The 13,020-nt window shown below is 50.8% G+C and overlaps 1 protein-coding gene across 5 annotated transcripts in view; it reads right to left on the bottom strand.

The window, feature by feature from the left end:
- The window catches only part of IGF2BP2 (insulin like growth factor 2 mRNA binding protein 2), a 95,245-nt gene extending 86,848 nt beyond the window's left edge, over window positions 1-8,397 (bottom strand). For 2 of the 5 annotated variants that reach the window (XR_012481528.1, XM_074264247.1), the window contains exons 1-2: window positions 7,921-8,397; window positions 6,381-6,441 (exon numbers count right to left, since the gene is read on the bottom strand). Coding sequence is in view for 4 of the 5 variants with exons in the window: in XM_074264247.1 (XP_074120348.1) it covers window positions 6,381-6,441; window positions 7,921-8,095 (236 nt within the window). In the remaining variant the exon portion in view is untranslated. The remainder of the gene's footprint in view (window positions 1-6,380; window positions 6,442-7,920) is intronic. The other 3 variants (XM_074264244.1, XM_074264246.1, XM_074264245.1) reach the window with 2 other exon arrangements.
- Between the last annotated feature and the right edge of the window lie 4,623 nt (window positions 8,398-13,020).

Raw genomic sequence — 13,020 nt, 5'->3', positions numbered from 1 at the left:
CTTTCTCTGGCTGTTGACACCTCAAAGGGAGCATCTCTATACCAGATTCAATCTCAGGAACATCTCTCTTACCCAGAGTCCTTCGGATGTCTGAAGTCTTTTCTCCTCCAGACTAAACCTTCCCCTGAGCCCTCCCCCCATGCCATGGCACCAGTCCCTTGGCTGCCTTTCCCCAGGCAGGCTGCCCTTTGTCAGGATGCTCCTTCCTAAAACCTGGAGGCCGGAGCTGACCACGGAACTGCGGGTGGGCTCTGCCAGGGGGCCGCAGGCAACAGAGCTCTGACCTCCCTCCTCCGGGACACTCTGCCCTGCTGGATGCAGCAGACACTGCCTTGAGCTCCTCTGCTGCTCCGGGTCATACTGGTAGCTCCAGAGGCAGTACTTAAGTCCCTCTGCTTCTTTCTGACATGACCTATTACATGGTGACACCTTCTACATGCTACCCTCAGAAGAAATGACTTTTTAGACCCAAGTGGAAGAGCGTGTATAACAACAACCCCCCTGCACGGTTTGTGGGAAGGAGTGCTGGATCTAGAGGCCAGACCTGGCCTGGTTAGAACTAGAAAGGCAAAGACTCACAGATGGCAATTGGTCCTCCATTTCACAGATCAAATAGGAGGGATGAAGGACCATCAAGACCAGCTAGTCCAAATCTCCCTTCTCTAAATTAAAAAACCCCTTGGCCCCATTCTCCAGGCCTTGGTTTCCTCATCTGTAAAATGAGATCAGACCAGACCCTCAAGGCCTCCTTCCCTCCTCTAAATGAGTGATCCTTTGACCTTTCATCTTACTGGAGCTAACCCATCATTCTCAGCCACTCAGTTCTTTCTGGATCCCAACTCTTTTGTCCAACAGGTTTGTTATTGCCCAGTTGTGTGACATCTGCAAACTCCACAAGCACGCCTTCATCCATGCCATTAAAAAAGAAAAAAAAGTCTCCCCTGGGAATTGCTACAGAAGGGGGAGCTAGCTTAGTCAAGCTCCCTAGTTCTCGACTTCAGAGCCACTTTTCTCAAGCTTTGATCTGCTGAGCCCCCAAAAAAGTCTCCATCTGTGTGGAGAGAAATTTTGATAAGTGACTTTTAAAATTCAGATCTCAATCTAAATAGGAAGAAATATTCCCTTTTTCCGGATCACTCAGGAAGTGTCTATAAAGGCAAATGACCCTTTCAGTGATCTAATTTCTGAATTGCAACAGACAAAAACCCAAACAACGTGGCTTAAAAAAAAAAAAAAAAAAAAAAAAAAGCCACTTTAAAAAAAATTAAAGTCTCCTAGATCTCTCCAGTTTTCTATTCCTGTAAACACTCTGTTTCAGGGATATTTTTTAATGGGAACTCATCACATGTTTTGGTTTTGTATTTGTTCTCTCTTTAGGCAAGCCTGGTGCTGCCTGATAAGAGTCTTGTAGAATGGACTGAAGAAAAAAATAGGATAGGAAAACCCCCCAAAACATCTGGTCTTGGATGGTCCTTGGGACAATCCCTGTTTATTGAAGGGGCTGTAAGCATACACTCCCCAGGATGGACAGAATTTTAATGGGGGTCAATCAGTAAACATTTAGCGGGGACACATCCCAGGGCAAGTATATGTGGGGAAGTGAAAGTAAAAAAGAAAGTATTCCTGCCCTCAAGGGGCTTCCAATCCTCCCAAAGCCAAAGAAATTGACCCAAAGTCAAAGAAATTGACCAAAGTCAATTTCTGCTGCTCTCAAACTTGAGTGTAAACATGATCATCACTGGGTGGAGTCTCTGGAAACTTACTGCTCTGGCCATTTTGCTATTTGCTATTTACTATTTTCTCTGCCTACCCTGAAATGTAGACTACGTCCTCCGACTGAGCCCCCCAACTTCTCCTGTTTAAAAATGCTGTTCTCCCCTCCAGCTCCTGCCGCAAAACCTAAATCACGGAATTTTCACTCCCCTCTCCCACACTTGGCTAGTGGCTCATCTCATTGGGAAGACAAGACTGCATATTTGGGGCTATGATTCAGTTTGCAATAGCAAATATTTAGAAATTAAAAAACAAAATCTATTTTAAAATGCATCAATGGTCTCCTTTCAAAAACTCATGCTTACGGCTGCTCATTTGACTTGAAGAAGAGGACTTTCAGGGGCTAGAGTGAATGTATTTTTTTTTTCTTCCATTTTGAAGTTCAGTGTACATTCTGTAAGTAAAATATGGCGGTTTTCCAACAAACAAGAGTGCAGCAATAGTCATCTGAGGATGCATCCGCTTCTAAATCGTTTTAAAAATCAGTTAGCCGTGCACCTCCACCCTGGAAAGCTTCATAAAGCTGAATATGTCTGAAATTCAGGGAAAGGGTTCTTCTGGAAAGGTTCAGAGTAAACAAGCAATCTCCACATGGAGGTTCTGCTCATTTCCCCCTTTCCAGAAGGGGCCCCTGAACTGAACCCCGTCCAAACGAAGATCCCCTCCAGGTTGGCCTTTGGGGTCCTCCTCAGCTTCGAGGATGCCTTCCCAGACCCCAAAGTCAACGTGGAAAAGGAGGAGAATTATTCAAGTCACTCCCAGAGTTGAGACATTTAAAGGGGCCCTGATCGGCTGCAGAAACCCAAGGGCCAGAGGGAATGGGAAGGCAGAAATCTGGGGAAGTCAATTTCACTTGCTTATTTCTCTAGGGGAAATCAGTTTGTTGGGACAATTATTTTCTTTGTCTTCCACTAAATCACCCACAAAACTCCAATGAGAAGGGGCTTTTCTTTTTCCTTTTCACAATAAACTAGCGTGGCAAACTCGCATTTTCACGAGACACAAACCATTAGGATCTTTTTTTTTTTTCTTCTTTTTTTTAAAAGTTTGGAATCCTTGAGAAGCGATTTCAAGAGCTGACAACGTTTCCCAGCTCCCTCCTGCATCATGGGGAGGCCGAGGCGGCTGGGGAAAAGGAGCCTCCTCTTTCTGGCTGGACGAAGGACAAGCTCCAATTCAAACACCAAATTACAAAGATCATATAGCTCTGGCCGGGAGATGTATACAATCCCATCTGCCTCCTCCCTCCGGCCTTCACAATTCCCGATTCAACAAACTCTGGAAAAGGAGCCCAGGAAGAACCAAGGGAGATTTTCTCTCCTCTGTCAGCGGACTGAAAAGGGATCTGCAAAAAAGGTTGGGGATTTCTGTTTGTTTGTTTGGGGGCTGGGGCCGGGGAGGGCGAGTTTGGTATTTCGTTCTCCCATACACAATGTAGTACATACAAGCAAAACACAATCGGGACACTGTTTTCTTTAACATTCCTATAGGAGACCGAGGCCATTTGCATGGGAGAGAACACAATTACTGGTTTTGAAAAATCATGAAAGACAAATTCATAGCTTTTTCCTCCAACACCTCCCAGGAGTCCCATCTTCCCTCCCCACTTGGGTCATGGCTGTCCCTGATTTCTGGGTTCTGCTCACAAAGGTGGGGGGCAGGGGGAATGTAGAGGGGAATCAGGGCCCCCTACCCCCCTTTCCTCGCTGGTTCTGGAAGGCTCCCCCAACATCGATGGCAGAAACTCCTCCAGAACCCAAATTTGCATGGGAATGAAATTCTTAGGAGCCCATAAAGTGAAACTTCCACTGGGCCGGCTTAGCCCAGCACAAATAAAGCTTATCGGCCCTTTCCCTTTCGGGCACCTTTGATCTCAGCATACCCCAAAGCAAATCCTGTGCTGGGGGAGGGGAGAGAGAAGCCTCAAAGGTGCTTTTCTTTTTCTGTCAAGCCAGTCTGTGACCCAAGGCGCGGAACAAATGAAGGGGACGCTTGTCTCCCCACTACTTTTATACCGTTACAGGCCTCGGTTTGGATGAAAACAAACCAGACCAAACCACCTCCAACAAAAAGGGTAAAAAACCCCATCTCTACTCCGGAAATTTGGAATCTCAATTTCCAAATCCCCCCCAGAGATTTCCTGATTCTGCTGAAACAAATGCCCATGGATCCAAACGGCTGTGTATGTGTGGCCACCGACATCTCAGCATCTGGATACAAGAGGGGGTACATTTAAACTTGAGAACCCAAAGGGGTCCCCGGCTGAACCCCCGGATGCTCTACCAAGATCCTGGCATCCTGGGCCAGCAGAAGGACTGCTGTGTCTACCATCAGCTCACTAGTCTCCCACACACATTTGGAAAATCCAGTCCAATCACTCCACATAGGAGGGATTCAAGACTGGGTCCTAACTTGCTCATTTTTTCCCAGAGATCCAGCAAGGATGAACACAGGCCCACACAAAACGAGGAAAAGAACGAAAAGCAAGCTTGAAAATTGTCTTCCCGGCCCTCCAAGGCCACTGGTGTTTGGGAGAAGGCCCCGCCACGGATGTGTTCTTCCACATCTGGGCTGGCACCCCTCCACCCCCCCTCCATCCCCAACTAATCACCAAGTCCAAAGGAAATTCAAATCAACTAATAAAAAAACATGAAACTCCAGGAAAAACCACTGGCTCCAGGGCTTATGCATTCAAATGGTATGTTCAAAGTGAATCACACCCAGAGCTCAGACTGCAGTGCTGGGGGAGAGTCCCCTCGTCCAGATCCACAAAGAAATGCAGTCCAAGTCGGGAGCCATGGAAAACTTTTCTGCATATACCATGACCTGGGCCCCGGCCAGGCCAGCTGGCCCTGGGTCACCTGACAGAGTGCTTGACTTAAAGGCCCAAGCTCCAAAAGCAACATTTCTATGCATTTGGGAGGGGGAGAGAACTGGGGGAGGGGGAGAGAGGGAAAACAAGAAAGACAAAAACAAGCCTTGAACACCCACAAAAATGGGATTTCGGGGTAAGGCTGTACATCCTTTGGCCAAATCGCTTTTAGTTTCAGTCAATATCTGTCCACAATTGCAATTCAGAATTTAAAATGCAATTAACCTTTTTTTTTTTTTAAACTAACAGCAATCAAAAATACCTTTGCTAAGAGTTATAGAGCCATTAACAGCTAATCTAATAAGTGGCCCCACAAGTGGGCTCCTTAAACCTTGGGGTTTCAAGTTTTGAGGGCCCCCAACTCAGAGAATAAGACCCTGGATTTCCCTTCCCCACCCCCCAGCAAACAAACACCAGCTTCTGGGAGGGCCCATAAGTCACACAGGATACTAGAGTGTGTCAATGGCAAATCAATCATTTGGCTAAAGGTCATCTGAAAGCCTTGGATGAAGAGAACTCTCTCTTCTTTGGGGAGGGAACACTTTACCATTCACAGGCTAAATTGCAAATCATAACCTTTTCCTATTCACAAGCCACTAGTCTTTGTCTTTTAATATATTCCCGAAATAATCAGGCTTACAAAGAAATTCATCAAGGCAGGGTCAAAATTTGCAAGGCCCTCCCCCCACCCCGGCCAAACCTCAAATTCAAATAGTTCCTGAGCCTCTCTGGGCCCTCGGTAAAATCAAGAGAGTTCTCCCAGGACCCTGACATTGACAATTACTGCCAACGGGAAAATCCAGGATCGAGGTCATTTAGGCCAGTCCCCTCCTTTTACAGATGTGGAAACTGACCAATGAAGTTTTAAGTGACTATAATCTTAAGTTGCATAGTGACAACTTCTGACACCAGGCGCCTAAACAGGATGCAAAGGGAAAGAGCGACGATATGTACGTACAGCTGCAACCAAGGAAATGTCCGAAAGAGAAAAAGGGAAAAAAATGCTCATTTTCATCCCATCCCCCCCAATTTCCATGACTGTCTATTTCACGAATCAAACAAGTGGGCTGCAAGTACAACTTCCAGACTCAGCAAAGTGATATTTCTTTAAGATCTATTATCTCCCATTCCCAGCCCGGTTCTGGCTTCAGAAACGAGTCCATTTCAGCAGGGGCAAACTTGGGCTTGGGAGGATGATTCAGCAAGGGCCCACCTTGGAAATCAAGCCTCGAACTTTCCACACCATCTCCAGAAACAGCTCAGTGGCTTTTAACTTTGCAAATTAAAGTCTACTTGCCCCCAAAATGTTTTAGGTAAAGGAAAAGACCCGGATGCAACAGCCCTTGCTAAGAACCTGAATTGGAATTGTAGGACTATTCCTGACCAAGCTTTGGGATTATAAAACGCTAGGAAAGTGGGGGGAGGGTTAGCCCCCCAACACCCAACATCGTGGAGAATCCTGCTTGAAGAGTTTCCGTCTGAAATTTCTCTTTATCTCCCCCAACCCCAGAGACTGCTAAGGCCACGCCAGAGAGCTCCGCAAAGTCAAACACCTCATATATTGAAAGTAAAAACAAAACCCCAGCATTTTGGGGCCAATAAAACAAAGAAAAAGGCATCAAACAATTCCGCCCTCCCCAACCCCCACATTTCAACCCCAACATCAAGGCTGGAGTCGAGGTCGCAGACCAAGCACCCAAAGTCCAGACAAACAATAGAAGTAGAACTTATTTACCTCAGTTTTTTAGGGACGGAATAATCAACTTCCATGACCTTCCCATGTAATTCCACTTTACCTTTAAAACGAGAAGGAAAAAAACTTTTCAGAACCTCCCTTGGGCTCGGAAGCTAGAGCTGAGGTGTCGGCTAGGTGGGGGAGGAGGGGAGTAAAGGGGCACCTCAGCTGTGGGCTCGGGAGCTGCACTTGGGCCATGAGGGGGGGAGGGGGGACAAGTCCATGCGAGAACTTTGTCCAAGCCGGCCCCAGGTGGGCACAAACTTTCCCGTCCTGGGAGCGGCCCCAGGAGCCAGCACCATGGCTGGGCTGAGTGTTACAAAAGAAAAGTGAATTATTTTGCCGTAAGCCGCCAAATTGTAAGGATGAGCTCATTTGAAAACTGAAAACGCAGGGCTGGGGCAGCCATGCTGTGTGTGGTGGCCCCTGGTCGGGGCGCCCGCGTCCCGGCCGCTAACTAGGGGAGTGGCAGCAAAGGCTCCCGGGCCCGGCTAAAGTTCTTGTCTCTTTTGGCCAGCTCTCGGTTTGCGGGGTGGGGGTGGGGGAAACGGACGACAAACCGGCTGTCCCCCCTCCCGGTGAGAGAAGGACACTTTGGCCTTGGGTGTCCCGTGTTCTTCCCCCCCTTCCCCCCCCCCCCACCGGGGCCCAGCGGCCGAGAGCGGCTCTCTGCCAGAGTGCGCCTGCCCGCGCGTGTGTGTGTTTGGGAGTGTGGGAGCGCTCGCGAGTGAGCGCCTACAGGTCCGTGCCCGCGTGTGCCCGTGACTGTGTGCCCGGTGGGTGCGCTCTCGCGTGCCGCTGGGACGCCGTGGCCCTGCAGCAGTGCGCTCCGCGCCCGGGCCCCCAGCCCCCTCTTTGGTTCGCCTTAGCTCGGGGCCCCCGCCGAGTTCCGACAGGGCACCTCGTAAAAAGGTGCTCCAAGAAGCCCGGGAGGCGGGGGACCCGTCACCTCGGCGCCCCCGGCCCGGGCCAGCTCTCAATAAAATCGGAGAAAAAAATCCGAGAAAAATACGAGCGCCCAGCGAGAGAGGAGGAGGAGGCGGAGGCGGCGGAGGAGGAGGCGGAGGCTCGGGAGGCCAGCGCTCCAGGGCCCGCGGGGGGTGCGGGGAGGGGGGCCGCTATCACCCGAGCGCGGGGGCCCGGTGGGAAAAGGGGTCCCTAGGCCAGTGGCGGGAGTCCGTGCGGAGGGCGCACGGAAAACGGGGTGTCCCGGGGCAGCTCGGACAGCCGCAGGAGCCGGGGCGCCCCGCGGAAGGATTTCGGGGGAGCCCCGAGAGGCCAGGGGGTCACGGTCACGGCCACGGCCGCGGAGGCGGTGGCGCGCGACAGCTCGGGACAGGTCCCCGGGAGGCGCCCTCGGGCAAGCTGCCCGCGAGACGGCTACCCCCGGGACGGCCAGGCGGGAAAGGGAGGGGATTCTCGGGGCGCCGGGAGCCCTGGCTGCTCTGGGGGAAAGTGGAGAAGCCGAATGGGTGGGAGGAGGGGAAGTGGAGCTTTCGACGGGCGCGGGCCGGAGGGCAGCCGTCGGTGGGGCACTCACCCGACAGGGTCTCGATGGCGCGGATGGCCCAGTTCTGGTCCGGGTAGTCCACGAAAGCGTAACCGGTCTTGAGCAGCACGGGACCGGTCAGGGGCAGCTTCCTGTCCCCAAAGAGTTGCCGGAGGTCGTCGGCAGTGACTGCGGGGCTCAGGTTGCCGATGTAGAGCTTGTTCATCGTCCGCCGCCGCTCGGGATCCCCCGGCACCCTGCCCTGCCCTGCCCGGCGCCCTCGTCTCCTCCTCCCGGTCCTTGTCGTCGCTGCTCCTTCCTCCTCCTCCGGCTCCCTTTCGCCAGCCGCCCCCCAGCCGCCCCACCCCAAACTCTGGAGAAACTCCGCTTCCAAGTTGCGCGCCTGCGGGGGCCTCGGACTCCTCGCGTCCCACGGGCGGCGGCGGCGGCTGCACGGGGACAAAGCGCTCCCTGCCCCCCCTCTCTCCCCGCGGGGTGGCCGGACTGGCGGGCGGGGGGAAAGGGGGGAGGAGCGGCAGCTGTGGGGGGGAGGGGCCGGATGGGGTGGGGGCGGGGGCGGCGGTAGCGCGGGCTGGGCGCGCCTGGGTCCACGGGCTGGAAGTTGGGCGAATGTGAGTGAGTGAACGAGTGTGTCCGAGGGAGTGTGCGTGTGCGCCCACCGGTCTGTGTGAGCGGGCTCCGGGGCGCGCCGGAGCCGGGGAACCGGAGCGCTGCACCCTTGGGTGTGCCTAACTTTAGGGGAGTTTGCGCGCGTGGTGCGGAGATGTGCCTGTTTATGTCCACGTGCGCGTGAGCTGCGGAGGTGTGGCCCCGAGTGTGAGCGTGCGCCCATTGGCGTTTGCTGGGTTTCGCTTGTTTACGGGCGGCGGGGAGAGAGGAGTTGCGAAGTTGCGGTTGTTTACGTCCGTTGGTGCCGGAGTTGCGGGGGTGTGGCTGTGGGTGCGGAGGTGTGGCTGTTTGTGTCCTCGAGTGTGGGCAGGAGTTGTGTGTGTTTACGTGTGGGTAAGGAGCGGGGAGGGGGGCCGGTGCCGCGGGCGCTTCCTCCACCCCTCTGGGTCCGGGCTCTTCGCTCGCTCTCCCCGGGACGGCCGCGGGGCAGGAGCTCCCAGAGCCCGCCGATCCGGCCCGGGACCCGCCGGAGGCGCCGAGATTTCTGGGACCCGAGAGCGCGGGGGAAAGTGGGCGGCAAGCCCGCCGCTCTCCCTGGGCCGAGCTCGCCGGGACTGGCCGCTGGGGGGCTGCCGCTCTGCCTCGGGCTGTGGGAGCTCTCGGCCCGAGCGGAGGGAGGCCGGGTGCCCGCTGCCCGGGGAGGGAGGGAGGCGGTGCGTCAGTCCGCGAGGGGCGAGGGGGTCGCGGGGCGAGGGAGCGTACGGAACGCTGCGCGGCGGCGCGTGCTCTCGGAAGTCAGCAAGACTCGCCTTCTGGAGAGAGTAACAAAGTAACTTATGGGACCAGAAGGAAGCGGGAATAGAGGCAAGAAATCACCCGAGAACTTGGCTTCTGAGTCCCTTTTGCTGCTCGCTGACCTCAGGCCTGACGTTTCCCCTTTTAACTCAGGGATCCCTCTTTCAACTCAGTGACCCCCCTTTTACCTCGGCGATCCCTCTTCCATCTCAGCCGTAAAATAGAGATTTTACACGGTGAACTCTAAGGTCTTGCTGACTTTCTTGGATCTAGCTCCAACTCTGTGTCCCAAGGCAGTGTGTGTGTATGTGTGTATTTATGTGTCTGTGTGTGTGTGTTTGTGTGTGTGGTTTTCTTTGCTAGCCCCTATGTATTTTATGTTAATGCATTTAAAGGCATTATCCTGAGAAGGTTCCACTGCCGAAGGCCTAGGTGAATCCCTAGTCTGATATTCCCGGCCCTTTGTGCTCTGATCCTGTTCCAGGCGCTCTCCCAATTTTCTGTCCTAGGGATCCTTTTCCTCTCTTACACAATGGGTTCCAGGTTCTCTGACCTATTGAGGCCTGTGGCCCCTTACAACTCTGACATTCTAGGTTCTGGCATTCTCTTCCTTTGAGCTCTGCTAATGTCTGTTTTAGGGTTCTTTCTAGCCCTGACATTTTGAGTTCTAAAATCAGTCTAACATCCCTACCAGTTCTGAGTGCTCTGTTCTAGGTTCCCTCTCACCTCTGACAGTATTCTAGAGTTATTCCTAATTCTTGACAGTCTCTGGCCTAAGGTTCTCCCTGCCCCCAAGCTCTCCCGATCCCAGAGTTCTGAATTCCATTCAGGATCCCACGGTACCACCCAGATATTCTGAGGGCAAGCTCTGCCATTGGGGTTCTATGATTTCTTAGAGTGGGCAACACTCCCAGACTGGTTCCTTCTGCCCTTGGACCCAACGAGAGTCAGGTAGAATCCAGGAGAGCTGCTTGAGTGTTTTTGTTTGTTTTTTTTAATTAAAATTTTTAAAGTGATCAACTTTTTCTCATGCTCCCCCTTCTCTCCCCTCCCCCAAAGCAAGAAAAATAAAACTCCTGTTCAAACATGTATCGTTGAGCAAAACAAATTCCCACATTGGCCACAGCCAGAAAAATTCGCCGTCTGAACCGAGTCCGTCCACTCCATCTGGAAGCGGATGTCGCTCTAGACCTCGGTGATTTGGTTTGGTCGTTGTTGATCGGACTTGCTAAGTTCTGAAAATTATTTACGGAAAGGGTGTTTGGGAGAGAGAAAAGGAAGATGGCTTGGGGGGCAGATAACTAAAGGAAAGTCATTTAGGATGTAGGAAGGGACCCAGCAAGGGAGATAAGATGGGCTGCCCATGGCACCAAGTGTAAGGGGAAAGAAATGAAGCGGCGGGCACTGTGGCGATATGGGGGAGCTGAAGCTCAGGCCGGGAAGATCCCGTTTGAGATGAGAGTGGCCCGAGATCATGGAAGGCCATCTCTGAACAGGTTCTGGGCAGGATCCAGATACAAAAGGGCAAGAGTTCCTGCTGACGAATATGGGAGTCACCTTGGAGTCTGCGGGGACCTCCAGGTCATTTGATGGCCAATGGTTGACCCAAGCCTGGAGTTATGAGAATGAAAGTGCAATGAAAGAAAAACTATCCAGGGTCTTCTGTATTCCTAACACCGAGCTGGGCACCCGAGAGAGGTCTACTTTTGGACGGTCAATTTTTTACCTTGGAGAAGTCATTAGTGGCAAGAGCAGAGCTGCAACACGCAAATGAGGAGGCAGATCTTGTGGTAAACTCCTCCCTCTGAATCCTCCCACCCATGGGACCCCTCTGATCGTCTGTTCTCATATGCCAAAGCCAGGAGTTGGGCTACTTGGCAGACCTCTCTGAGCTCTAACCTTTGGATTGGAGGGAAAAGGTCACCAAAGGAACCCTAGAATTGGACATTAAATAGTGGGAAGCACGCCACCCAGTGGAAAGAGAGGGGGGTATACGTGTGGGGTATTGGGCATGAGCATGAGTGGTGGCAATTCCTTGGCACAGTGAATAGACTGCTGACCAAGAGCTGGGAAGCATCATCTCCCTGAGTTCAAATCTGGCCTCAGGCACTTACTAGATGTGTGACCCTGACCCTGGGCAAGTCATGAGACCTGTTTGCTTCAGTTTCCTCATCTGTAAAATGAACTAGAAAAGGAAATGGCAAACCACTCCAGTATGGGGTCACAGATGATAAGCAAGTGGACAAAATGCCTCAGTTAAAAAAAAAAGGGGGGTTATTGGAGGGCAATGTGAAAGGTCAGCTGATGTGGATCCTACATTGTAGAAGACCATGAATTCTGGGCAGAGGAATAAGAATTAATCTTAAAAAAAAAAAAAAAAAAAAAGGTTTCAGCAGAGATGTTTATATAAGAACAATTATCTAGGAAAAGGGGAAAGGGGGAGGCAGGAAGACTGGGAAAGGGGCTACTGGGAGTAGCTTCCATGTATCTGCCACATAATAGGAATCTAGTAAATACAGATTGCTTTTTGAATGACCATAGGCAAGTCACTTACCTGAGCCTTACTTTTCACAGTCTCAGAAGGGAGATGGAAGGTCAGACTTCTTTAAAAGCATATCTTTTTTTAATACTTTTTTTTTTCATCTCTAAAAAGCACTAATTGTCATAAGACATGGCTCTCAGGAGGGAAAGGATTCCTTGGGATAACTGTGATGATGTGGGAAACAGAAAATGTCAATAAAAATTTTTTTTAAAATTTTTTAAAATGTCACTTAAAATAATAAAATAAAAATACCACAAAATATATATTTTTAATTGGAAGATCTGCCTTAGAAAAGTTGCTCTGAGGAAGCAAATGAAGTAAGGGATGTAAAATGCTTTGTTAACCTTCCAGCGCCTTATAAATGTCAGTTATTATTCAAGTCCCTCCTTGCCTTTAGAATTGTGTTCTTCAGTTTCATCCCTCCCAGCCTGAAGGTCTCCAGTCCTGACATTCTGTCATCTAAGTTCTCATTCTTTCTGGCCTGATTTGCATGAGAAGTCAGAAATAAAGAAGATAAGGAGGAAGATCCAGCAAAGATGGGATAATGAAGAATGAAGAATGAGCCCACTGCTGCTGGTTTATTAGAGCTCCCAGTGGCCCACTGGCATTTCAAGTAGAGTCTATAAGGGATAAACTGATAACACCTAAAAACTTCACATAAATTAATATCATCTCCAAATATAAAAAAGTAGGGGGGAGGCTAGGTAGGGCTAGGAGCACCAGCCTTAAAGTCAGCACGACCTGTGTTCAAATCTGGTCTCAGATACTTAATACTTCCTAGCTGTGTGACCCTGGGCAAGTCACTTAACTCCAATTACCTCAGCTAAAAAAAGCAAAGTTGGCAAAATTGGGAGATTAGAGTGACAAGCAAAAGGAATAAATATTCAAACTATCCAAAATAACATAAGTATAGTTAATATGACTTTTTATGTTCCTTTAAGATCTACGAAGCACTTTATATATTTGATTCTCGACGCTGTGATATAAGTGTTATTACTAACCTCTTTTTGTCGAAAAGGAAAATGAGATTCAGAGAAATAAAGTGATTTGCCCAGCGTCATACAGAACAGTTCACCTGGGCCTGGAGAGAGATTTAAAACTTATTTGGATCTGGTTATTTACATGTCATCTCTCCTATTAGACTGGGAGCTGCTCAGCATCTTTTGCGTTTTTTTGAATCCCTA

Source organism: Sminthopsis crassicaudata, chromosome 4, assembly GCF_048593235.1.
Source record: "Sminthopsis crassicaudata isolate SCR6 chromosome 4, ASM4859323v1, whole genome shotgun sequence".
Lineage (NCBI taxonomy): Eukaryota > Metazoa > Chordata > Mammalia > Dasyuromorphia > Dasyuridae > Sminthopsis > Sminthopsis crassicaudata.
The sequence above is the reverse complement of the archived record's forward strand: the minus strand, read 5'-3'. Positions and strand labels throughout refer to the sequence as shown.